The 27,572-nt window shown below is 43.7% G+C and overlaps 2 protein-coding genes across 2 annotated transcripts in view; one reads left to right on the plus strand and one right to left on the minus strand.

The window, feature by feature from the left end:
- LOC123764459 (sialate:O-sulfotransferase 1) overlaps positions 1–27,572 on the minus strand; it is a 538,431-nt gene that overhangs the window by 141,383 nt on the left and 369,476 nt on the right. The window lies entirely within an intron of this gene.
- Positions 566–976, plus strand: LOC138358159 (uncharacterized). The gene has a single exon (XM_069315663.1). It carries the CDS (start codon positions 566–568, stop codon positions 974–976), a length of 411 nt encoding a protein of 136 aa, XP_069171764.1.

Here is a 27,572-nt window from a genome sequence, read left to right on the forward strand (position 1 = left end):
CAAACAACTTTCAGTTCAGTCCCTTGTCCTTGACCTCAAGGTTAGGGTAATCTCCTTGCATGAGAGATGTGGCCAATGTTCACAAAGATTACGGGCTCACCATAGCTCGTGCTAACTTGGAACTTGTTCCGAGTAGCTGAATCTATAACAACAACAACATTCACAAAGCTAATTCACATTACCATTTGGCCAGGGTTCACGAGACCTACATTCTTCCATCAATTATTTTTGCATTACATGCAAATTGTCTAAAAACTCGCTGTCTTGCAAAAGTAATGCAAAAGGATTTTTTTTAATGCAGGCATTGGTTTGCATTATGTTGGTAATGACCCCGCCCAGGTCATGCATACCAGGTCATTTTGGAGTCCAAATAACATGAAAAATTCACTTCGTATTTTTAACTATAAAGTGAATATTGACTTGGTCATTAATCAGCGTTAAAAATGTACAACTGTATATTATATTGGAGCGATGAAAAGGGTGGATTTACAGGGAGATTTGTTCCGTGCAAACCTTAAGCCGAGAACAATTTGGGCATTTTTAACATTTTACCACTAATGACAGTATGGTGTCCAGTGACGTGGTGTCCAGCGACGTGGTGTCCAGTGACGTGGTGTCCAATGACGTGGTGTCCAGCGACGTGGTGTCCAGCGACGTGGTGTCCAGTGACGTGGTGTCCAGTGACGTGGTGTCCAGCGACGTGGTGTCCAGTGACGTGGTGTCCAGCGACGTGGTGTCCAGCGACGTGGTGTCCAGTGACGTGGTGTCCAGTGACGTGGTGTCCAGTGACGTGGTGTCCAGTGACGTGGTGTCCAGCGACGTGGTGTCCAGTGACGAGGTGTTCAGCGACGTGGTGTCCAGCGACGTGGTGTCCAGTGACCTGGTGTCCAGCGACGTGGTGTCCAGTGACGTGGTGTCCAGTGACGGGGTGTCCAGAGACGTGGTGGAGGTGTCCCCCAGTGAAAAAGTGACTTAATTACAAAGATGGCCGACGCTGAGTGCCGTCGGTGGCATCAAGGAATGGAATATTAAAAATAGAATGTGTCTGATGAATGTCAACATATTGCGAGGATGGCAATCATGATTGCCAGATGACAAGGTGATAGTCACTCGTAACACAAACTGATACACAGCTTTTAAAAGGAGTGTGATCGATTTGTTGCATTTGGGGGTTGTCGGCCAGGAATAAACTGATTTTATTCGAAGGGAAAATTTGGTGAAAATGTGATGTTAAAAGTTTTGGAAATGAAGGGCTCTTCACGAGGCATTGTCAGATGACCACGCGTCCAGGGTTGGTCCTGATCTTGGTCACCATTCCTTCTACTACCCTAACCGCTTGGGCTGGACGGTAGAGCGACGGTCTCGCTTCATGCAGGTCGGCGTTCAATCCCCGACCGTGCAAGTGGTTGGGTACCATTCCTTTCCACCGTCAATCCCCAGTCCTTATCCTAACCCCTTCCTAGTGCAATATAGTCGTAATTGCTTGGCGCTTTCTCTTGAAAACTCTCCCCTCCCCCACCTCTCTCTCTCTCTCTTTCTTTCTCTCTCTTTCTCTTTCTTTCTCTCTTTCTCTCTCCTTTTCTCTCTCTCTCCTTTTCTCTCTCTCTCTTTTCTTCAGCTTTTCTTACCCGAGCATAACTTACACTCGCAATATTTATCAACGCGAGTTGGTTTAGAATTTGTATAAATTTCTTGATGCCGTAGTATTCAGGCGGTGAACTTCACTGCCGCGTGTGAAGCCATTTAGAACTCGGTCGTCTAGAGTTTAGTTTGCTACAAGTAAACTTTCTCCTTTATTCTCTCAAAGAAATACTTCTCGGAATTCTTTAGAATTTTTTTCTTATCGTAAATTTAATACATAATTCACTATGTTACCTACGAAATAATTCAAATATTCACCTGCACATTTTATATATATTGACTTAGTATAGAATTTGTTACAATCTTTACGAGGTATTTTGTAAATGACAAAGTATTATATATGACTGTAATGATAAGGTATTACAACACTATAAAGATAGTAATAAATTATAAGTCAAACATACAAAGATTTAAAATTTAGTATTTCACAGCATAAATATTCTGTTAAAAATTGACAATTATCTAATGCTCATTTTTATTTATTTGCCATAAAGTTCTCACCAAATTTATTAGGAGTGTTCTTGTTAAATAAATAATTGTAAAGGTATTTTCAATAGAAAGATTATTGAATCTGATGTAATACAAATCAGAAATAAAAAAGTATTACCATTAGTAATGGTTTGTACTATTCAGATTCATTTTTAATAGATAAATTAACAAATGATTTGAGTAAGATCATAAATACTCATTTATATCTCTAAAATGGCATTAGTAATGTTGCTTCCTAGAATTCAAATGTATTGGCCAATGGGACTGTTGAAATTTTCTCTCACATTTCATGACCCAAAAGCCTTGTTTTTCCCCCGTTTTTCTCCCTGCATGCATATTAGCACGACTGACTTATGGATACTGTAGAATCCATCATTCTGAAGATGTATTATTAAATACGAAAGTACTTAAGGAAATTCCTGTTTCAATTCTTCCTTCGTGGTCAAAATTTTATTTATCATTTATTTTTCGTGGTCGACACTGTCATATATTTCATCACGTGTTAATTTTCGTGATTTACACACACACAATGTATCTCTCTCTCTCATATATATATATATATATATATATATATATATATATATATATATATATATATATATATATATATATATATATATATAAACGGCAATCACAATATATATATATATATATATATATATATATATATATATATATATATATATATATATATATATATATATATATATATAAACGGCAATCACAATATATATATATATATATATATATATATATATATATATATATATATATATATATATATATATATATATATATATATATATATATATATATATATATATATTATATATATATATAAGCCGTGTATAATATAGCAAGGCACAGGGATCTGTAACACTTGTGTTAATGAACCATCACTGTCTTAGAACCTGAATACATTCAACAAAAGTTGTGTATCCTACACGACGTCTGGAACTGTTCCACAGGCTGAGGACGACGCCAGTAATCAACGAGCCGGGTCTGACAACAACAGAATCTCGATTAAAGTGGCAATACGTGTCCATAATGGCGCTCTTGTCATTGTGGACACCTTACTGACTCACCTTAATGAAACGTCAGGTTTTGATCCTGAGGAGAGTGACGTACATACCTGCTCTTAATTAAATCTGTCACCTGCTCAGGACGTCGCTTACCGCCGCCTGACGGCAGCTTAAGCTTAGCTTTGCTATTAGTCTGTCTCCGATTACTGAAAACCGCTGTACGGCTTTAAAGTCTATTCAATCTAAAGTCTATTCTAAAGTCTCCGAGAGAGCTGGTGTCAGGAGCCACAGCTCGATCTACAATGATATTATATGCACCAGTCATAATAGCTGAGCACGGGCGCCACACACACACGCACGCACACACACACGCACACACACACGCACACCACACACACACACACACACACACACACACACACACACACACACACACACACACAAACTGGAGATGCAGGATGTAGTGAAAGGGAAGGTACTCCATTGGATAAAGGAGTACCTAAGCAACATAAGACAGCGAGTCACTGTGAGGGGTGAGGTCTCAGATTGGCGAGACGTTACAAGTGGAGTACCGCAGGGTCCAATATTTGTTGAGAGATCTCTCTTTTAATACCCTGGATTAGATCCTCTATCCAAACGTTCCTCCTCTCAACAAATTTCTCTATCAGCTTGTCTACAAACCAATCTTTCTCCTCTTCCCTACTACTGCTTGGCCTAGATGCCCTTCCTGATCTCGTCATTGTAATAAACAACTTTAGCCAACAGGCTAAGGTTGTTTGCTACGCAAACGACAAGTACCCAGGCATCTCTGCACGAAGTGTGTCAGATAAGAGTCGCGGCCGGTTTAAGGTCACAGTCAGCCACAGATTGAGACTGGTGAGGTCATTGTAGGTCACAGATTAAGGCTGGTGAGGTCATTGTAGGTCACAGATTAAGGCTGGTGAGGTCACGGCCAGTACGAGGTCAGCTCCACTATTTCACAATTACCACAATGTGTTCAACATTTATTATCAATGTTGCTATTTTTACATTCTTTCTTCACTTTCTTATGGTATGAGTCAGTTTATGAGTTATTCATTCACTCAGTATACACTTTTTTAACTTCATTAAATTATTGTGATTATTCCTCCTAATTCACTAATAAACCAGGAGCTTCCTAAACCATGCTCATCCACCACGACTGAGGACTGTGAGAGAGAGTGAGAGTGATCGTTGTGTCTGTACAAACAAGTGAATTACTTAAGCAGACCGAGTGCCATCTACGGAGAGAAAGAGACATATCAGTAAGCACAATATTGAAGGGAATGTTTTGATGATAATCAAACCATGAGAGGAAGTCACCAGAAGTATATGATACCGGAGGTAGTTTGGCATTTTAAAGTAATCAGTGGAGTAAATGTACCATGCAGTGTAATTATCCCTCTCTGGGTGTCAGTATACATCAGTGTATATCTGAATGTTGTCTGGTAAATAGAGGTCAGTATACAGTATAGAATATACAGTATAGTATAATATATACAGAATAGTAGTTTGTCACTGTTTGTCCGCTATTAATGCACGGCTTATCCCCCTACCCCAGACAACCTCCACAGCTTGCAAGCTTCGCCGCAAAATTAGAATTTACGGCGCAATTTCAACGTGAGTTTGCCATTTCGGGTCTTAGAGGTGATTGCACCCCGTGCTTTGGTGTGTGTTGTGTACACATGCACCCCAGAACCACTTTCAACTAGTTCCGAGACTAGTCTAGTGGCATACCTCTGAACTTTTTCCAGCTTCGTCTTGTGCTTGACAAGGTACGGGATCCATGCTGGGGCCGCATACTCCAGGATTGCATACGTCTTACATATGTGGTATACAAGATTCTGTATGATTCCAAATTTCATTAACATCATCCAAATGTTGCTGTTGCTGGTGTGTGTGTTGCTGTTGCTGGTGTATGTGTTGCTTTGGTATGTTGTGTGTTACCTTTGATGATGTGTGGTGTGTGACACTACGGTTGTGTGGAGTGGCTTAGCTTGGTGAGTTGGGTGTTTCGTGACCAACACTCAGAAACACTGATGACGTTGAAACGCTTTATCTTTTAGTATATTAAACTGAGATTGTTAGTTTATAAAAGGTGAAAGTTCTATTAATTGGCAAGAATGAATTGATTGGCTAGAGCCGTGTTCATCAGTGACTGACAGTGGGTGATGTCGGGTCTCTTTGTCAGCCTCTGACAAAGAGACTGACAAAGTTAGTACTCTGTGGCTGTCTGTGGCTGTAGGTAGTACTCTGTGGTTGTTGGTAGTACTCTGTGGCTGTTGGTAGTACTCTGTGGTTGTTGGTAGTACTCTGTGGCTGTCTGTGGTTGTTGGTAGTACTCTGTGGTTGTTGGTAGTACTCTGTGGCTGTTGGTAGTACTCTGTGGTTGTTGGTAGTACTCTGTGGCTGTTGGTAGTACTCTGTGGTTGTTGGTAGTACTCTGTGGCTGTCTGTGGTTGTTGGTAGTACTCTGTGGTTGTTGGTAGTACTCTGTGGTTGTTGGTAGTACTCTGTGGTTGTTGGTAGTACTCTGTGGTTGTTGGTAGTACTCTGTGGTTGTTGGTAGTACTCTGTGGCTGTCATTGCTAGTTTAATGCGGAGTTTAATCAAATCAAGATTGTACAAAGACTCATTATAATACATAATACTCCCCAGTGTGTGAAGTGTTATACAGAAGAGATGATGAAAATAGTGTACAAACGTTTAAACCATATCAAATTGTGCCCAATTTGATAAGAACAGTGGAAACCAGAGAAGAATGAAGGACTTGAACGAGAAGAATAACAGAAAATTGAAAGATTGATAATTTTCTGGAGATTGGTCAACTATAAATAATTTCAGTTTCACAACAAAAATTATCATTACTTTGCAAAAATCTAACTCTTTCTTGTCTATTTCATTAAAGTTATAATGATCTTGCAAATTCCTCATAATTTATTTCTCGTCCTAAGAGAACTTTTTCTAGTTACGCTTTGGTTTCCTCTCCCACTGTTCTTCTGTTCTTATTATCGCATCTTTCTCATCCCTGCGTTCACTGTTCCTCCTCATGTCCCTGTTCACCTTCCATTCACATCTCCCTTAAACCACCTACATTTTCTCGGCATATTAAAACTTCAGCAATAAAACTCCTTCACAAATGTTAAGTCGGTATATAATAGGCGCTGAACTTTTCAAATGTTTTCTGATTCACAGAGATCACTCTCTTAAGAGATGAAATAACAAATGATTGGCGTCAGAACGTGGCAGACAGCTCCGTCAGAGCTGTCTGCAGGATACGACGGAATCAGCTGTAATCTTCTCCCTGGAGCTAGTTGAGACCAATTTAAAGCCAAGTATGGCATGGTTGTTCCAATAGCGGCAATGATAAGCTCCACTGGTGGCATCCAACCACTTGGGCTGGACGGTAGAGCGACAGTCTAGCTTCATGCAGGTCGGCGTTCAATCCCCGACCGTCCAAGTGGTTGAGTACCATTCCTTACCCCCAATCCCATCCCAAATCCTTATCCTGATCCCTTCCCATTGCTACATAGTCATCATGGCTTGGCACTTTACCCCTGATAGTTTTCCACTGGTGGCTCCATGCGGTTGTCAGCGGACCTCCAATTCTCTGGGATAATAGCGTGTTGCTCAATATATCTTAAATGTAAATATATCCAAAGAATACCTGATCACCCAGGCTGTGATTCATACGTCAGGCTGTGAGCAGCCGCGTCCAACAGCCTGGTTGATATCAGACGACCAACCGGGAGGTCTGGTCGGAGACCGGGCCGTGGGACCGTTGATCCCTGGATGGTAGACACAAGGTAGGCATATACGAATTTATGAGAACTAGTGACAGTGTGGGCTGGAAACTTTTCTCTCTGGCCTCAGGACTTGTGTTGTAAAGGACTTGAACCGTCTCTTGGCCTTCTGAATACACAGTAGAGGAGGATTAGGATCGCATTCGCAGACAGGTACTAGGATTAAGTAATAAACTTTGGTATAGTCTTTATCTCTATCTTTTTACCTTCCTGCGGTAGTGTGCATCTGACTCTCCTATTCTCACGTTCCATTTCTGTCTTCCTCCGTTTTATATAGTCTCTCTCTTGATTATTTGTATGCTAGATGGGGCATCTGACCCAAGTAGCCCCGATACCCAACAGCTATTACTATTAAAAATGGGTGAGGCCCTGGAAACACAAATCGAAACTGTCTCTGTTTTCCGCTTGTTACAAATTGTAATAAAGTTGTTACATCTTGGCTTAACGTGTTTATGACGAATTAGAACGTTGCTACAACTTGCTATATTGGTTGTTATAACTGGTTAGGAGGTGTTAAAACTTGTTCGAACGTGTGTACTAACGTCGTAGTTTCGGTGTGTGTTTGGCGGGGCGTTAGCTCCAAGCGTCTGGACCTCCAGGCATTGTAATTAATGTAACTTGGCTCTTGTGTGTAACCTTAAACTGGCCTAGAACGCTCGTGTTCATCTGCCGTGAAACACTCTGGGAAGCCGAGGAGTATCTGTACTCTCTAGGGTTCCTGGAGTTATACCTTGACTCCTCTAGCTGCCATCATACTCCTCACCACCAAGTCCCATATGAAATATTACCATTCAGTCTCCTCATTCCGCTTCTTCTACGGCTTATTATCTCCCTCTTTCACTCACCCTTGACGTGGGTGCTAGGCTTGGGCATCTTGACACGGGAGCCGGGTACAAGGACTAGAGCACGAGGCTAGGCTCCCTCACTCGTCCTGCACTCAGAGCAGCTGCCAGAGTTTATGTGATCTGAGCGCCTCCCAGCGGGCCCTGCGCCGGAGGCTGCAGAGTGGATGGGGGATGGAGGAGGAGTAGAGGAGAGATGGGGGGGATGGAGGAGGAGTAGAGGAGAGATGAGGGAATGGAGGAGGAGTAGAGGAGAGATGGGGGGATGGAGGAGGAGTAGAGGAGAGAGGGGGGGATGGAGGAGGAGTAGAGGAGAGAGGGGGGGATGGAGGAGGAGTAGAGGAGAGAGGGGGGGATGGAGGAGGAGTAGAGGAGAGAGGGGGGGATGGAGGAGGAGTAGAGGAGAGAGGGGGGATGGAGGAGGAGTAGAGGAGAGAGGGGGGGATGGAGGAGGAGTAGAGGAGAGAGGGGGTGATGGAGGAGGAGTAGAGGAGAGAGGGGGGATAGAGGAGAGACGGAGAGGAGGAGAGAGAAAGGAGACAAGCGACCCGCAATATTACGCTTCTCCACGGATGGCAAATACCTTCAACATAATATTAGCATATAAATACGCGCTTCCAGATGCCTGCAATTTCTAAGATCAGAAATGTGATTTGACCACTTTATTGTGTTTGCTCTCAAATTCTTGCATGTAAATAGGAAATATGTGTGTGTTCCCATAATGGATGTGCGAAATATTATTTTTTTCATTATTTAGCAAAGGCAGGCAGCTTGAATATGCTGCCTGCCTTGCTTCTTCTTGGCGTTCTGAGTACTCAGAGAAGTACCTACCTCAGGGCTTCTGTTTATTTCAGGAATACAGCATCCTATTATACATTACCAATGTCATTCCATTTGCAAAAAATAAATTAGCTCAAAATCCAATAACGTAGTTGAAGACATGATGACCCGACCACACACCAGATGATGATGATGATGATGATGTGATAAAGGGGTTTCGGTCCGTCTTGGGAAAATTATCAAGTCGATTGTGATGGGAGCGAGGTTGTGTTTTTTGTGGTTGTATTTGGACCTGCACACAAGGGGACACTGACTCCTGGTGGGACCATTCACGTGATTCACGTGACACACCAAATACACCTGTTCACCTAGCAGTAAGTAGGAGCCAAGGAGATAGGCAGCCTGTTATGGGGTTGCATCCTGTGGGGGGGGGGGGGGGGGGTCAGTAATTTGGCCCTTTTCGGACCTGGATATAAGTCTAACATGAGCTGTATATATATACACTGGCTGCCTGTCCCCCGACACAATATATTATCATATTGTTAACTATCTCCTTGCCTATTTTCTCTCTCTCTCTCTCCCTCCCTCCCTCCCTCCCTCCCTCCCTCCCTCCCTGCCCTTCTCGCTTCAAACTATGAGGAGTGGAGTTGAGTAAGTCCTTGTACCTAGTATGGCACTCAGCAAAGTTTCAAGTAGCTCCTCGCTGTTACCGCTTTCCTTCCCTCATCCCTCACACCTCTGTCTTGGTGGCTGGTCCTCCTCCTAAGGAGCCTCCTCCCAGCACGTGTCCCCCCTCCCCCCCCCTCCCCCTCCCCCCCCTCCCCCCCCCGTGTGTGTCTTGTGTAGGGGGTTGGTGGTAGTTGTATTTTAACATATTGTTTGTGATGTATTTATCGAACATCTAGATAAAAGAGCATGTTTGTCCGAGGATGGAGACCAGACGCTTGCAGCCAGCCTCACTCATCTTTGCAGGGGAAAAATGGTCTGGGGTACGGGGCGGACACAGGCTAGTCGGGGTAAATCTAAGTTAAATATTTTAAGGAATATCTGCCTGTAATCTTGAATTCCCTTGTGCGATTTTTATAAAGTCTGAAAGGAAATCGAGGATCTGTTTTCCATAGAGTTTACTTCCCCCGTTTATCCCTCACCTTTTCGTAATTTGAAAACGACGACCGGAATTCCTTAAGGTTATGGTGATTACACTCAGTAGTGAAGATGGTTGTGGTGAAGATGATAGTGTATACAGTGGAGATGGTAAGTAGTGAAGGAGCAAGACGAAGGGAGGGGAGAGGGACAAAGGAAAAGGCAAGAAGGGGGAAGAGGGGTAGGGGAAGAGGGGTAGGGGAAGAGGGGTAGGGGAAGAGGGGTAGGGGAAGAGGGGTAGGGGAAGAGGGGTAGGGGATGGGAAGAGACGTAGTGGAGGGGGAGAGGGAAGAGGTGGGGTAAGAAACAGACACAGACCCAGGCACCACTGAGTACCCCCTTTATCATTACCAAGCAGCAAGAGCAGCAGCAGCAGCAGCAGCAGCAGCAGCAGCAACAGCAAGAGTAGCAGCAGGAGCAGCAGCAGCAAGAGTAGCAGCAGGAGCAGCAGCAGCAAGAGTAGCAGCAGCAACACCAAGAATAGCAGCAAGTGCAGCAGCAGCAACAGCAGTAGCAACAGCAGCAGCTAGAGCAACAGCAGCAGCAGGAGCAGCGGCAACATCAAGTGCAGCAGCAGCACCAGGAGCTAGAACAGCAGCAAGAGCAACAGCACCACAAGCATTGCCAGTTCGTCCACAAGCCAATTATGTGCGGAGAGTCGTACAGTGGGTTAGGGCCGAGCGTGCAATTGCGGGCTAAACACTGAGAGAATTGGAGGTGTCGCCGTGTCCTGCCAGCGGCCCCAAGTGGCCTCCCGCCTCGTCTCGGATCATTTGCTTAATTGCCTGGGATTTGTGGAGGTGGCAAGCCAGCCTTCCTGGGGGCTTGACCCTTCTGGGTTGTGAGGGCGCAGGGGGCAGCCAGCCTTCCAGAGGGCTTGACCCTTCTGGGTTTTGAGGGCGCAGGGGGCAACCAGCCTTCCAGGGTGCTTGACCCTTCTGGGTTTTGAGGGTGCAAGGGGGCAGCCAGCCTTCCAGAGGGCTTGACCCTTCTGGGTTTTGAGTAGGGGGCAGCCAGCCTTCCAGAGGGCTTGACCCTTCTGGGTTGTGAGGGCGCAGGGGGCAGCTAGGCCGGGTGTCGACAGCATTTAAGTGTAAAAGTTTACATCCTGAATTATAACGGAATTTTTGTCTTTGTCATATAGCACTATATGGGAGCTGTGGGAACCGACCTGTGAGATTTATATTTATTTAATTTATATGAATTTATATTTACGTTAATTTATATACTTCGATAGCAATTTGTATAATGATAAGTGGACTGTATTTCTGCAATAATCTCTTAATCTCACAAATCGATCCTCTACACATTAGGGGGGGTTTAATAGTTTATATATATATGCAGCCAATCAAACTACAGTAATAGCTACATACATTGATGAGGTTCCTTATCTTATAGTACAGCAGGTTAGTCCACCAGGTATAACTAGGGTGTAGACACCAAATTATCCTCTTTGAGGTAGCTTCCATATCACCCAGTAACTGGTGCACAAAATCTTGCATCCTCGTCTTGACCTGTCAAAAGTGCGCTAGCTGTGAAGCCAGATACCTATATATGACAAGTATATCAGAGAAAACAGTACATGGAACATTGAGACCTGGCTTAATTACCTTTAGTTTGAGGCGATTTCGCGATCTAACCGGGTCACCCTATATCCTGACATTAATGGCCATAAATGAATGATAAACGGGTTTCGGATAGACTTAACTTGATATGTAGACAGCGTGTTGAAAAATGGTACACCTTTGGTTTCCATAACACTACGTCCAAGTAAATTTAACAGGAGCCGAATTTGCTCCCGTGTGAGCCTCTGGTCTCAATAAACAACAATGGCTGCATCTAACACTCCATTCTATTGACGTTACTGGCCGACATTGTCCAGAATGATAGGAGCCAAATTTGCTCCACACGTCTCGGAGGTGACACAACAATGGCTGCTCTCCTTCCCCACTCACGCCTGGCCTACTTTGTCCAGATTTCAGAAAGTGATAGAAGGGTCACATTTACTCTACTTTAATATTGATAATTAAGTTAATTTATATAAGATGTTTTTATGATGGTAAAGTCCAAAGACTAATGTATTTAAGAACAATTCCCAGCAGAATAGCTGGTGAATTATAATAGTATGTGGTGATGATATCCCGTTTTCTTTAGACGGTAATTCCACTACAAGTTACGTTTTCTATGGGTAACTTGTGGGTAATACAGCAGAAATTATTATCTGTCTGTATGATATATTAAATGGTGTCGGATTTTCCGACATAATTCCCCAGGGGCTGCTCACGGGTCGAAGTCCTAATTAGAACAGACGAACACCGATACTCCTCCTTCGAATTATTAGATTAATTTGATGTTAGTAGTTAGTAATCACACATTTGTGTGTCTGTTCGTACAGGACGGATGTCCCGTACTAGAGTTGCAGGGGTTAGAAGTCTAATGCGATTTCATTTCCCTGTCAACTCTTGAAAGGCTAATATTCAAGCCTTATTACATATTATTTAACCCAGAAGACTGGATGTGATCAAGTACTACAGTCAAGTATGATTCAGGGACTGCAGTGAGATCAGTGACATTAGATATAACTTGAAGTTTGTTCAGGTAACTGGTCACTGATATATAAACACTGAGGCCCATGGAATACATCTTGATTAAATAATAAATGTATCAAATCAGTCATTAGATTTATTGGGGTTTAATTTAGTTAATTGATTCAGAAGATTGAATAGCTCATCATTAAAGTAAAGTATGGTTCTGAGACTGCAGTGGGTTCAGTGACATTGGTCGCAGTGACTTGTAGCTGTTTTAGGCTACTGTTCACTGATTTGCCACTGAGGCCTCATGAACTCATCTTCAGCTTTAAATGATGATACTAACATCAACCCCTGTTACTATAGTCAGCTGTAATCTCCTTAGTATAATGCTACTGGAGAAATATAATCAGCTGACAAATTTAAATTTCTACTGGTATTGTTTATCTGCAGGCCTAGGTCTCCTCAGGCTTGATACTGGGCCTGAGAGTAATTTACCTCCTGCAGAGTTTAACATGGTTATACCCTGATATTTAGTAGGGCTACCGATGAATCGATGACAATAGTCTGTCCCAACAAGGAGACCGAAGTCAGTGAGGTGATCAGACTTAATATTATCTGCCAATTTTATTCCTCTATTTCTCAGGAATTTGGCTGTTGCTCTCAGACCTTGAACTTGTAGGTCTACTGGTATTTTGTCCACCACAATGGCTTGTACTCGACAGACGTACCTGCCTAAGCGTACTGATGGTTGTACCACCTGGTAGACTTGAGGTCCTGCATCTGTTACAAACCCTGAGATGTTGAATGACATCTGGGCTACAGGCCTTAATTGTAATTCATCTGCCAACTTTTTGGTGATATATGTTCTCTGGGATCCTTGGTCAAACAACCCACGGGTATGGACCTTGGCCCTCTTATTCAGGATGGTAATTTGGGCAGTAGGCAAAGTCGTATTACCTTTAGACTTTGCCGATTGGACACTCTTTGTTTGTTGCACCTTGCAGTACTGTACTGTGGTGGGAATGCTATCTTCCACCTTGGGTCTTGAATACGTTAATTTCGTATATTTGCACAGTGCTGCATGGTGCCTACCTCTTCTACACCTGTTACAGGTGTTGAATTGGGTATCACAATAGTCTATGTTGTGTGACTTGAGACACCTCGAACATCTCCCTAATTCCTGGAGTCGCTCAATACGAGTGTCTCTGGTTGGATAATTAGCACAACGGTATGTTGAATGTTTCTTTTTGCAGAACATACATGTCCCCCAGCCTACTGCACGTTTGGAAGTTACCGGTTTGGGTGAACTAGTAACAGTAGGCTTGGAGGATGCTGCTGCATTGTCAGATTTTCTGCAACTTGATGTTTGAGTAATTGGTTGATGTTTATTTGGGGTGGTTGTTTTACCCTTTAATTGACTATTATTTTCTATTTCTGAAGGCTTGCAAGAGGCTTTAACTTCCTCATTTGCTCGTCGTTTGCTTATGATGGAATGTAAACCTTCAGTGATGTCCTGTACTGTCAGGATGGTGTTATGTTGATGTGCATATAATTCATCTAGTATATCGCTGGACAATTTTCGTTGAAGGACTACTTTGGTCATCCATTCACTAGTAGTTATATCAACCTTAAGTCTGAATGTTCTTAGTAGTGACTCAAACTCCATGCTGAAGGATTGTAACGAGTCAGCAGTCTGATCAGGTTGAGGTAAATCCAGCAATTGTAGTACTAGATGTATGACAGTTTTCTCATTGCCAGCATTATTCCTAGGAGGCTGGACTGGGAAATTAGTGCTGTCGCTATTTTCATTTACATTTTCTACTACTGGTTCAGCTTCACCTCTAGTTTGGAGGCATGTTAACTTAGTAGCTTCAGGTATTGGGTTTTCAGAAACCACAGAGACTGTGGATAAATTGTCTGAAAACTGCTTAATTTCTGGTGGTATATTATTGGGTGAAGCTGTAGTAGGTGAAGCTTTACTGGGTGAAGCTTTATCCTTGTTGATTAAAGGATCTAATCTGGCTTTACATTTATTCTCAAAAAGATCCAGATCATCCATAACATTATCTACTTTATTTGATGTACTTGCTATTTGTTCTGATTCAATTATCCTGTGTAAATGTTCCAACCTGCCTTGAGTTTCTTCTTCATATTGTGCTAGGTCAGACAGGAATGGTTCCACATCTTCAACTACTACATCATCGTGGACTTGATTTTGGTAAGATTTCCTATTTGCTTTCAATATATGCAATTGGGTTTGAATCTGTAACAGTGGTATTTTCAACCGATGATAATTAATTACAGGCTCATATAACAACTGTTCATATTGGTTGAGATCTCTTGTTAGTTGGCGTTTGCTTGATATTAAAGCACGCTTTGCTTTCTGTGGATTAGTCATGGTGACTTGTTAATTGAGCACCACTGGCTCATAAATTGTGAGCAAGTACTAATGGTAGCCTAGGGTAAATTCTGCACTCACTAGGCAATAATCCTACCTCTACTAGAGGTTAGCACTTAAAATTAATACACATTATATATATACAATCATACACACTAATGATTTGAGTGATAAACCAGTGTCACTGGAAGTACCTTTAGGTTAGCTCTTCTATATCACCCTAGGATGGTAGAGACACTAATTAATCACTCAAAGGTGTAATGATCATAAGTAAATTATTATATATACACAACTCAACTCGAGTTGATAAAATTACACCCAAAATAGGGTCTGGACCATTCATTAATGGTGTTAGGTTGTTCAATATAGTACAACTGACTATTGTAATAATGGGACTAGGATGAACAATAATAGTTCAACTAGTCATATCCTACCCTGTTGTGGGTTGGCAATTAGTAAATATTATACTATGATCACTAGTGCAATATATATTAAATGATTCTCTATTTTGGAGAAATAATATACACAATTATTGATAATAGCCTCTTAATTGCCTCTATGAAACTTCTAATATTATCAAGAAGTATTAAATATTATTAGTGACCTCGCGAAATAAACTCCACAAAATTCGTAGATAATCTCTCGCGAAATGTAACACCACGAAATCCGTGAACAATCTCGCGAAGACACAGTCACTAATTTGGCTGGATTCTATATTAGCGCTGTCATTTCACGAAATAACACGCCACCAAATCTGTGGGTGTGCATGAAACCGCTGACTAAGGCTGATCTGAACTCGGCTGAGGGAGGCTCCTGAGCTCCCACGAGGCTACGCTGCCGTCTTTGACTGGCTGGCTTTGTTTAAATAACACTGCACTAGTTTATTTAATGAATCCACTGGTTAACTGGTTCATCCGGTACTAAGATGACCAAATGTGGGTTCATAGGACCGAATATTCCGGTTCCGAAGGTCCAAATAATCCGGTTCGAAGGACCAAATAATGTGGGAACCGACCTGTGAGATTTATATTTATTTAATTTATATGAATTTATATTTACGTTAATTTATATACTTCGATAGCAATTTGTATAATGATAAGTGGACTGTATTTCTGCAATAATCTCTTAATCTCACAAATCGATCCTCTACACATTAGGGGGGGTTTAATAGTTTATATATATATGCAGCCAATCAAACTACAGTAATAGCTACATACATTGATGAGGTTCCTTATCTTATAGTACAGCAGGTTAGTCCACCAGGTATAACTAGGGTGTAGACACCAAATTATCCTCTTTGAGGTAGCTTCCATATCACCCAGTAACTGGTGCACAAAATCTTGCATCCTCGTCTTGACCTGTCAAAAGTGCGCTAGCTGTGAAGCCAGATACCTATATATGACAAGTATATCAGAGAAAACAGTACATGGAACATTGAGACCTGGCTTAATTACCTTTAGTTTGAGGCGATTTCGCGATCTAACCGGGTCACCCTATATCCTGACATTAATGGCCATAAATGAATGATAAACGGGTTTCGGATAGACTTAACTTGATATGTAGACAGCGTGTTGAAAAATGGTACACCTTTGGTTTCCATAACACTACGTCCAAGTAAATTTAACAGGAGCCGAATTTGCTCCCGTGTGAGCCTCTGGTCTCAATAAACAACAATGGCTGCATCTAACACTCCATTCTATTGACGTTACTGGCCGACATTGTCCAGAATGATAGGAGCCGAATTTGCTCCACACGTCTCGGAGGTGACACAACAATGGCTGCTCTCCTTCCCCACTCACGCCTGGCCTACTTTGTCCAGATTTCAGAAAGTGATAGAAGGGTCACATTTACTCTACTTTAATATTGATAATTAAGTTAATTTATATAAGATGTTTTTATGATGGTAAAGTCCAAAGACTAATGTATTTAAGAACAATTCCCAGCAGAATAGCTGGTGAATTATAATAGTATGTGGTGATGATATCCCGTTTTCTTTAGACGGTAATTCCACTACAAGTTACGTTTTCTATGGGTAACTTGTGGGTAATACAGCAGAAATTATTATCTGTCTGTATGATATATTAAATGGTGTCGGATTTTCCGACAGGAGCAGCGGCAGGGGAATTATGGTGTGTTGTCGGTGACGACCCCGCGTGTGGCGCCACGTCTGTTGTGTCGGACCCCGCGTGTGGCGCCACGTCTGTTGTGTCGCACCCCGCGTGTGGCGCCACGTCTGTTGTGTCGCACCCCGCGTGTGGCGCCACGTCTGTTGTGTCAGACTATTTGTTACATAATTTTCTTTAGAATATTTTCCATATTCTGAGACACGCAGAAGTGCATAAAAATTCCGTGTTAAATCAACTGTAGGAATAAATGAACTTGAGAGAGTACGAAGAGGTACCAGACGAACAGGAATGTGTGTCTCTCTGAGTCGAGAAGTAGAGTATATTAAAAATATATATATTATGGAAAAAAATCCACTCCATCGCAAAGACACCAACAGTAACATAACAGAGGATGAAAGTGCGGAAAGCGGAGGACACATTTACGAGGAATGACAAAGACGTGTGTGAGGAACTGAACTGGAGAGGTAACGAGAGCTTCACAGTAATGCAAAGAAAATTGTCTGAAGTGAGAGGGAGGCCGACTGTGTATCACTGGAGTGATTTGTGACTACGCGAGACATTTTGGTTCTTATGGTAGACTTGAAGAAGTCTAAGGCAGTGGGATGACAGGATCTCACCGTGGATACTAAGGGGAAGGAGGCCTTGTGTTGGCCACTTAATACGGTAAATAGGTTCACTGGAAGTAGGATAGCCACCAAAAGGTTGGAAGACAACCAGTATAGTACCAGGATATATAACTTAAGACACAAGTGTTGTGCTCCAGCCTTTGCACGTCATGGAACGTGATATACAAGACATTAAAAAATAGAACACCTAGATAAAGAACTTTTACGTTCTTTCTCTAGGTGTTCGTAGCTGCCATACGTTCAGGAACGGTAGATGTTTCTTTTAAAACTCAACATAATTCTGTAGAAAAGGCGACAGAGATCAAACGAGAGGGAGAATGGTTGACAAAATACATATTTGGATTACCAGAAACCTTCAGCGCTTTAGACCATATATTTTCATGTTAATATGATAATAAAATAAATAACAACATTATTTCAGTGAAATGTTATCATTAACAATAATTAAAATGTTGATAATACCAATGAATAGTAATTATCAAGTAAAAGCGCTTAACAAGATATAATGAGTCATGATGAGAAAGATAAGCCTTACTGACCCCAAAAGCCTAGTAATGTGTTAAAGAGGATTCTCAGTTTGTTTCTCACGCTGGTTCAGGGCGTATCCGAGAGCCAGGAGCTGTGTGTAACTTGTTTCCCATGTCACGCTAAAAGCTATTACCGCAGTGTATAAAATCTTGGTGCCTATTAGCAGTTTAGAGCAAGCGTGGGTTTGAGGCCACATACACACACGCCCTTTTTATCACATCTTCTTTAATATTATGAAAATGTCCCGGGTAATGGATTTTTGCTCCTGCTTCATGCTGCATATCTGATTAACACCACCAAGCGTGTCAAAGCCAGTGAAAAAGTGAAAGAAAAATAAGTATATATATATATATATATATATATATATATATATATATATATATATATATATATATATATATATATATATATATATATATATATGACAATGTCAGACCACGAAGGAAAAATGAAACAGGAAATTTCCTTAAGTACTTTCGTATATTAAATACATCTTCAGAAGGTCATTTTACAGATCGAGTGATGGGTATAAATAGGCAGGAGAGAGTGGTGAAGTAAGGTGAGGTACAATACTTGGACAACGCAGAAGGCCCATTGGCCCAACAGATGCACCCAATTGGCCCATCCGATGTAGCCCAATGGCCCATCTGATATAGCAGACATACAAGCATAATACATAGGTAATAATAGGTAATACAAGCATAATACATATATATATATATATGTGTGTGTGTGTGTGTGTGTGTGTGAGAGAAAGCTGCATGAACGCGCAAGCCATAGATCACTAAGAACTCTTTGACCCGGCCAGGATTCGAACCCATGCCATCTAGGATCACCTCTAAACGTACACAGTACCATGACCACTGCACCAATGATCGTCTTTGGGGGAGGGGGTGAGAGGTAAGGTGACACGGTGGGTAGGAAGGGTTGGCTGGGTAATTAATGATGCTTTATGTAGCTGGCTAAAGCTGCAGTTTAGTTATATAGACATGTACTAGTTTCTATGTAAAAATTCTACTATAAAAGTACATGGTCTAAAATATATGTATATTTTCGGTAATAATTCTCAAATTATTTCTCCTATAAGAACTCTTAACAAACTTCTATGAACATATTTTCCTTATAAGAAATCCTTAACAAACTTGTAAGATCTCCGAAATTATTTTTCTCATAAGAAACCTTTAACTCCAAATTGGCCCTTTTTCTAAAGTTCGGTGTGCTAAATCGACCCTTTTCGCCTCGAATTTTCCCCATAAGAAACCTTTAACTCCAAATCGGCCCTTTTTCCAAAGTTCGGTGAAACCGGTGTGACATATCGGCCCCTTTTCCTGAAAAAAAGGGAGCCGCTACGCCGTCATCCCTACTACTAGGCAGTACACTCAACCCGTGTTGAGTTCCTGCCTGTGTTGACGATTTTCAGGGCCTTATTGAGGTTGGTGATGCAGTGCTTCGTTTATGGTTATATTGTGACTGAGGGAGTGGAGACCGAGAACGCTGGTTAAAGCGGCCGCGCCTACGCCCACTCCCTCTAGGCATATTCTGGCTGGTAGAATTTTCATTTGGCCCTTGAACAGGTGCTGTGGGCACCTCTTAATTGACAGCTGTAGATGTAGGCACCAGTGTGTCTGAATTGGCAGGAGTGGAAGTCGCACTGAGTGTTGTATTTGAACTGCTGTGTGTGTTTCCTCAGGTGGTGTGACAGAAGGTGTTGGGTGCTCCTAGGATGAGTCTGGCAGACCTGCAGAATTATTTGCAGATTCGAAGTTGTGGGTCGAGGTTCCCTGTGAGGCTTTGTGTGTGATAGATTCCCAGCATCTATCTCTTTATGATTCTCTAAAGCTTTATTCCCTGCATAAAGAGAGAGAGACTCTCTCTCTCTTTCTATCTGTATCTCTCTATCTCTCTCTCTCTCTCTGCATCTCTCTGCTACATAATGAGGGACACATGCTACAGGGAAGCTCACTGGTGTGATGGGAATATGTACAGCCTTAAACCAGGAAATAACTCTCCTGCCTTCCAGGCTTTTATCCATTACAGTAAAATATAGCAGCATTACTCAGCTGTGGCACCATGCCCTCCCCCCACCCGAGACCTTAGATGTGCCCCGTGCTGGCTTTTCTTAGCCACCCCCTCCATCTTAGCCACCCCCTCCATCTTAGCCACCCCCTCCATCTTGGCCACCCCCTCCATCTCACCCCTTTCCCCCGTCGACAGCCTAAGATCACCCCTCACTTTCCCCCGACGCCTCAGCTGTGCTCCTTGTCTGTTTCTGTGACTTGTTCTTTCTCCCCGCGACTCCTGCCTTGCCCCATCCTGTTCCTCCTTCTGGAGAGTGATAAGGCGGGAGGGGGGGGGGGGTTAAAGAGGGATAGTGTGAGTGATGGTGATCGGGATGGAGGGTGTAGTGGTGGGGATATAGTGGGGGGGATTGGGGGTGGATATCGTAGGGGTTGTGGTGGCGCGGTGTGGGTGGTAATGTTGGAGGTAGTGATGGAGACAGTAGGGGTGGGGTGGGGTGGGGTTGTGGGTGGTTGGGGTTGGAATGATGAGGTTTGTGGTGATAATTGTGTTCCTATTATGTAAATATTACATTCATATAGAACTTAGCTCATGTGCATTTTGATCCTGTTTACACATTATAGTGATTTTACGGTGCATGTTAGTGCTTCAGTCCGTCCTCCTAATGTTTTCCCAACGTCAAGAAAAGGGTTAATTTAAAGTGCCCTTATCCTAACCAGAGGACCCAAAATAGAAAACGTAACTAAGTCACTTTCGTGAGCCGATTTCGTTTTGAATTACGTACATTTTTATCCCGAGTGCCCATACGAGCGAAAAGCGACGTAATTTGTAAGAGGCCGAGTTGGTGGGCAAACTCGTCCCACGTGACTATGAAGAGCTGCTCGCCACGTGACTCTGAAGAGCTGCTGACCACATGACCAAGAAGAGCTGCTGATCACATGACCAAGAAGAACTGCTCACCACGTGCTGGGGTGTTCAGCGTCTCCGTCTCCGCCAAGAAGCAGCGAAGCAGCTGTATTTCCCTCATAGTTCAATAGAATGCAAGTCTTAAGACTACCGAGTGGAGCGCATTCACATCAGTCGAAGTCCTCGCTTACTTTATGCTTCAGTTTTATACGGACAAAATTGCAAAGTAAACTAGTTTTGCAACGCCAGTTGAAGAAGTTGGTATACTGCCTCTCTGGGGATAGTTTGGCTAACTCCTCAGACCCGACGGTGTCCCACGTGCACTCTGCCGCACCTTGCAACTCTGGATAACCTGAATATGGAGGCTGTTACACTGCTTCCTGGGACGACCAGACCTGAGGCACTCTTTCCCCGGGGGTGCCACGACTTCCTGCACTCTGTGGCACGCACTCTCACGGCCACGGAAGGTGACCACGGCACAAACAATCGAACAAAAACTATTGCTTGTTTAAATAATAGTTGATTTGTATGTATTGGACATTTTGCAAAATGCAAATTGCAATATGTTGTCAGCGGACTGGTTGTTAGTTTTAGTTTTTTTTCATATTAATATGAAGGTAGTAACCATTGAATGGCACAGAGGCGCTTAAGCGTGTCAGCGGCTGATCTTGGCGGGTACTTTCTTCCATCTTCTTTATTCTTCTCCTACACCACCTTCCTCTGTACTCCTTCTTCCTCTGTACATGTTGTCATTGTAGCAGAGAGTGTGGGAGTGTGACCTCCCGCACAGATACACTCACGTGTAAGCTCTTAATAATGTGAATGTCATTTGGCCTCAATAACTTTTCAGGAGTATTAAATAATACGTGACATGAACACTGGAGTTTATAAGACAGGAAGAGCAACCATCAGGCTTGTGCATGTGAAGAATTGTTCGAGTGCCACCTCCGCTGGGCTCTTGGTGAGAGTGCCACCTCCACTGAGCTCTTGGTGACAGTGTCACCTCCGCTGGGCTCTTGGTGAGTGTGCCACCTCCGCTGAGCTGTAATGAGAGTGCCACCTTCGTTGAGCTCTTGACAAGAGTGCCACCATCTTTGAGCCCTGCATGAGTGCCATTATCACTCAACCCTACATGAGTGCCCGCTTGGCTCTCATCAAAAACCTGTGTGAAGGTGGCAGCTTCGCTAAACCTCCATTTGCATTACCCGTTCATTTTCTAACACCAGGGAAAGCGTATTCCCACCAGATATGGCAGTAGATCATATTTGCATTTAAAGTGGAATTGTGACGAGGTTTGTCGTGGCTGACGGGAGCAGCACTGAGGGACGTACAGACATGTTGCTATACACCACCTTGATCGATGCCCCCAGAGTACGCCAGCACCGCTAGGCTCCTCGCCCACTGCTATATTCCTTTCTCACACACACACACACACACACGTACGTCGTGTTGTGACCGTCGTGTTGGATGGACGTGGGTTGGGAGCTTCTGGGTCATTAGTGGAGTGGAAGGGATAATCAGATTACTTCGTGAAAAAGTGTGTACGAGTGATTGAAAAAACTTGGATTGTGACTAAAACCATAAGGTAGTGAAGAAAAACAGTACATGACAAAAGAGGAACAGATAGCCCACAGGGCGAGCAAACCTCCACAATACAACTCTTCCCATTTGAGCGTAGTTACACACTCCAGTGCTAACCCACCCCGTGCTAACCTGGTCACACCTGCTTCCCAGGTCACTCCCTCCCCAAATCAGCTCTCCCTGCACCTGCTTACCTCCCCTGACCCCTCTGACCCCAATGCATTCAAATCCATCTGCTTCATCCCACATTCCAAGGACCCCCTCATCCTCTCAACCCCCCAAAACCCGCCCAGCCTTCATCCCCTCAACCCCTAAAACCCGCCCAGCCCACAACCCCCCAAACCCGCCCTGCACACACCCCTCTCCTTCCATGCGACCCCCTACCCTTGAGAGGGGGTCACATGGACCCCCAACTCTTCCTCCATTTCCTTCTTCCCCCCTTCTGCCTCAATGTCCACACCTACCCCTGAGTTCCCCCTGACTAATACAACGTCTCAGGGGGGGGGGGGGGGAGGGGGGAGGGGTAGAAATAGCCTAAGCTACTCTATCCCTTTGAGATGTATTTCTTTCTTGTCTCAATAAACATACTTGAACTTGTACAACCTCTCTCCCACTCTCACTATCCATGTTCCTGAGACCTGCAGAGGTGTCAGTAAACCTACTGGGTTAGCAGAACTTCCATGGGGTCAGTTGAGGCCCTGATCACTCGGGGGGGGGGGCCCTGATCACTCCAGGGCTCTGATCACCCCGGGGCCCTGATTATCTTCTGGGGAAGGGGCGGGGGTCCTTATCGCTTCTCCCCGACTCCTCAAACTATAAAACGAGCCAATATTTTAGGTGGCAGAGATCATGTAGTAAAAACACTGGAGTTTGACGGAGCTTATCGCAGCGCCCAAATTGCTTCCTCCAAACCTGGCATGCACTCACCCTTACTCTGGCACCTGAGTGCCTCTACTCTGGCACCCGAGTGCCTCTACTCTGGCACATCACGCGCCGAGTGCCTCTACTCTGGAACCTCACACGCTTAGTGCCTCTACTCTGGCACCTCACGCACTGAGTGCCTCTATTCTGGCACTCTCATATCCGGAACCGGAATCGTTGGCACTCTGGTCACCTTAGCGTCTCTGCGTTCATCAACCCTTCGGTCGTTCGGTCCTGGGTGCCAGTTCCTTCACCTCACTATCATATCCCTGAGCTCACCTTCACTCATGGTCCTCACATATGTTACTCACGTTCCTCTCACCCTTCACTGAGTTCTTATTTACATTTGACTCACCATCTAATACACCAACGTGAGTCAGGGCCCAACATGACCACCAACGTGAGTCAGGGACCAATATGACCGCCAACATGGGGACCAACATGGCCGCCAACATAGGGCCAACATGGCACCATTGTAAGCTGAACGCGGCGGAAGAGTTCCTTAAACTTTCATCTTCACTGGTGATGACGCATCAACACTTAAATCAGTTCACTCCAAAAGCAATAATTTATTTTATTTGCTCTCTCGTGTTCAGGCGCCGCTCATGACGGCCCGGGCCGCACAGGGGGGAGACGCTCCTGGCCCGGGCCACACAGGGGGAAGACGCAGGTGGCCCGGGCCATACTGGGGGGAGACGCACCTGGCCTGGGCCACACTGGGGGGAGACGCTCCTGACCCGGGCCACACTGGGGGGCGACGCTCCTGACCCGGGCCACACTGGGGGGCGACGCTCCTGACCCGGGCCACACTGGGGGGCGACGCTCCTGACCCGGGCCACACTGGGGGGCGACGCTCCTGACCCGGGCCACACTGGGGGGCGACGCTCCTGACCCGGGCCACTGATAATGCCTCGCTCCAACCTCAACTTTACCACTTTGTATGTTAACCTGAACGGAAGTTAATGTGTTAGTGGGCCCTGAGTGGAGAGTATAGGGGGAGAGGAGAGGGAGAGGGAGAGGAGAGGGAGAGAGAGGGAGAGGGAGAGGGAGAGAGAGGGATAGGGAGAGGGAGAGAGAGGGAGAGGGAGAGGGAGAGAGAGGGAGAGGGAGAGAGAGAGAGAGGGAGAGGGAGAGGGAGAGAGAGGGAGAGGGAGAGAGAGAGGAGAGAGAGAGAGAGAGAGAGAGAGAGAGAGAGAGAGGAGAGAGAGAGAGAGAGAGGGAGAGGGAGAGGGAGAGGGAGAGGGAGAGGGAGAGGGAGAGAGAGAGGGAGAGAGAGAGAGGGAGAGGGAGAGCGCCGGTGACTTCTACTCTCCGTTAACAGCGTCTATCATTGTACTGAGAGTAAGGCCTTTTCCTAGTACGAGTCCTAACTACTATGACCTCGTAGTCCTCCTTGTGTGTTTATAATTACCAAAGCGTAGTTACAGGATGAGAGCCACGCTCGTGGAGTCCTGTCTTCCCATAACTCTTTGTCGTATAATGCTTGGAAACTACTGACGGTTTTGGCCTCCACCACCTTCTCACTTACCTTCTTCCAACCGTCTCCCACTAAGAAAGAAACCCACTTGCAAAAGAAAACTTTCTAAGATTTTTTCAGCACCTTTGTTTCCTTAGATTGAATCTGTGTTCTCTTGTACGTGAAGTTGCTGGTTTCAGGAATTCATCAGTGTCAATTCGGTCGATTCCTGTTAGTATTTTGTAAGTGGTGATCATATCTCCTCGTTTTCTTCTATCCTCTAGTTTTGTCATGTTTAACGCCTCTAGTCTCTCGTAACTCTTGTTTTTCAGTTCCGGAAGCTATTTTGTAGCATGCCGTTGCACCTTCTCCAGTTTCTTTATGTGCTTCTTGAGATTTGGGCACCATACAACTGCTGCATATTCCAATTTTGGTCTCACTAAAGTCATGAACAGTTTCTTTAGTATTTCACCATCCATATAATTTAAAACAAGTCTGAAGTTGGAAAGCGACACATACGCTCCTCTCACAATGTTCTTTGTGTGTTCCTCTGGCGACAGCTTACTATCCAAAACCACCCCCAGGTCTCGTTCTTTATTAGAGTTCTGTAATTCCTTTCCACATAATATGTAAGTTGTGTGTGGTCGATTTTCTCCGATTCCACATTCTATAATGTCATGTATTCACATTGAATTCCATTTGCCACTAGTCGTTCCATCACTTATCTAGATCAATTTAAAGGGCATTACAATCGTCTATCATAAAAACTAAGTAGATTTGTTACACAAGATCTTCCTGTTCGAAAACCATACTATCTGTCCGTTATTATGTCATTACTCTCTAGGTGTTCAACCCATTTGGCTTTAACTATTGTTTCTAGCGTTTTGACTACCGCGCTTGTTAGTGATACGGGTCTATCATTTAGATGTTCCTCTCGACTACCATTTTTAAAGATTGGTACTATGTTTGTCTTTTTCCATATATCTGCTAAGATTCCTGTGTGTGTGTGTGTGTGTGTGTGTGTGTGTGTGTGTGTGTGTGTGTGTGTGTGTGTGTGTGTGTGTGTGTGTGTGTGTGTGTGTGTGTGTGTGTGTGTGTGTGTGTGTGTGTGTGTGTGTGTGTGTGTGTGTGTGTGTGTGTGTGTGTGTGTGTGTGTGTGCTTGTGTGTGTGTGTGTGTGTGTGTGTGTGTGTGCGCGCGCTCGGAAAAGATGGGAGAGGAAAATACAAAAGAAAGTCTAGATAAAGAAATTGCTTATAGAATTTGGGAGAGAGATAGAGGATAGTTCCCATGGAAACCAAAATCTGCCGAGTCTTCAGACAGGATGCGAAAATCACCTTTTTCTTTATCCTTTGTGAAGCTGTGTGCTCAGCAACCGTCTGTCTCTCCCTCTGCCACACACACACCTGTTTCCCACACCTGTCTGTCTTCGGTAGCTCACGCCACATTAGACTTAAAGAACTGGTTTTTACAGCTGTCAAAATTATTCTTAACCTTCATATCAATACATGCCTCTTACACCTGCTTCAGTCCTGCTTCTAGCATCCCATATCTGTCGCACACACCTGGTCTTCATATATCTGTCCTGCTTTAGTTATTTTTAACCAGTATACCTGCCTCAACTTCATAAAAAACTGAATAACCTCACAATTGTCTGTCTTAAACAATAAATGGAAGTATACCTGCCTTAATCTTTATCCCACACCTCACCTGGTCAGCACAATAACTCTTATTTATACACCTGTCTCTCACACAAGGTCCTCTCACATCAGTCCTCAACTCCCGCCACACACCTGCTTCTGTTAAGAAATGCTGTATTTCTTATTGAGAAATTTAAGCAAATAGTGAGAGAAAGCGACTCGCTTCCACAAGAGGAAGTAAGTAATTATCAATAGAAGGCACCAAACTGGGAAGGCCTATGTAGCACCATCAACAAGAGGAAGCCCAACAGGTGTCACCCAATAACTAGGAGCAGTCCTATGGATGTGACACTACTGAATGACATCAATGAGACATTTTAATTATTGTAGATTTTTTTGTCTTTTGGCATTCCTTTACTAGTAATCCCAAGTGTCTACTCTCGTCTTAGGCCTCAAGAACTCCGTATAGTTTTTTATTCCTCAACACTGTAACAAGTTCAAGTTACGGTGATGCAGTTACACTGACCAGAGGCATCTCATCTCATCATGCAATTCCGAACAACGACTGAATTCTTAATAATAAGTGTGTAGGCAGCGAGGAGGACCGCTGATCACATCCTCACGTGCTCGCCATATTTAGATTGCTGGATACATCAGTTGCAGAACACTTGACTAACGCCAAATTATTATTCTTAGTTTGTAGTATCATCCATGCTGTTTATCCCATTGGTATTCTGCAGACACCATAATCTCTAAAGGAATCTGCTCGCATTGATGATAGAACCGATTGCCGCTCTCTCGGAAATTATTAGTTATTGATATCAGATAACCGAACATCAGAGAATATTGGAATTATTGATAAAATATGGTTATTTTTTTTAAACAAAACACCAGTCATTCTAGATGGCATTTTCAGGTTGTCGTGACACACACTTCACTGTCAGAAATAACACAATGGCTGTGCATTTATTTCCTAAGATCTTCACACCTGTGTATTGGCTGTGATGTGCTTGTGGAGCTTCCTTCGCTGTTCCCTTGATAAACGATTTCTGCTTCATCTGGATGTTGTGAAGTCTACAACATGGATCTAGGAATTGTTTAAA

Source organism: Procambarus clarkii, chromosome 82 (assembly GCF_040958095.1).
Source record: "Procambarus clarkii isolate CNS0578487 chromosome 82, FALCON_Pclarkii_2.0, whole genome shotgun sequence".
Classification (NCBI taxonomy): domain Eukaryota; kingdom Metazoa; phylum Arthropoda; class Malacostraca; order Decapoda; family Cambaridae; genus Procambarus; species Procambarus clarkii.

Bases quoted from the DNA above. Each gene is read 5' to 3' on its own strand.
- LOC138358159 (XM_069315663.1), top strand. From the start codon at position 566: ATGGTGTCCAGTGACGTGGTGTCCAGCGACGTGGTGTCCAGTGACGTG.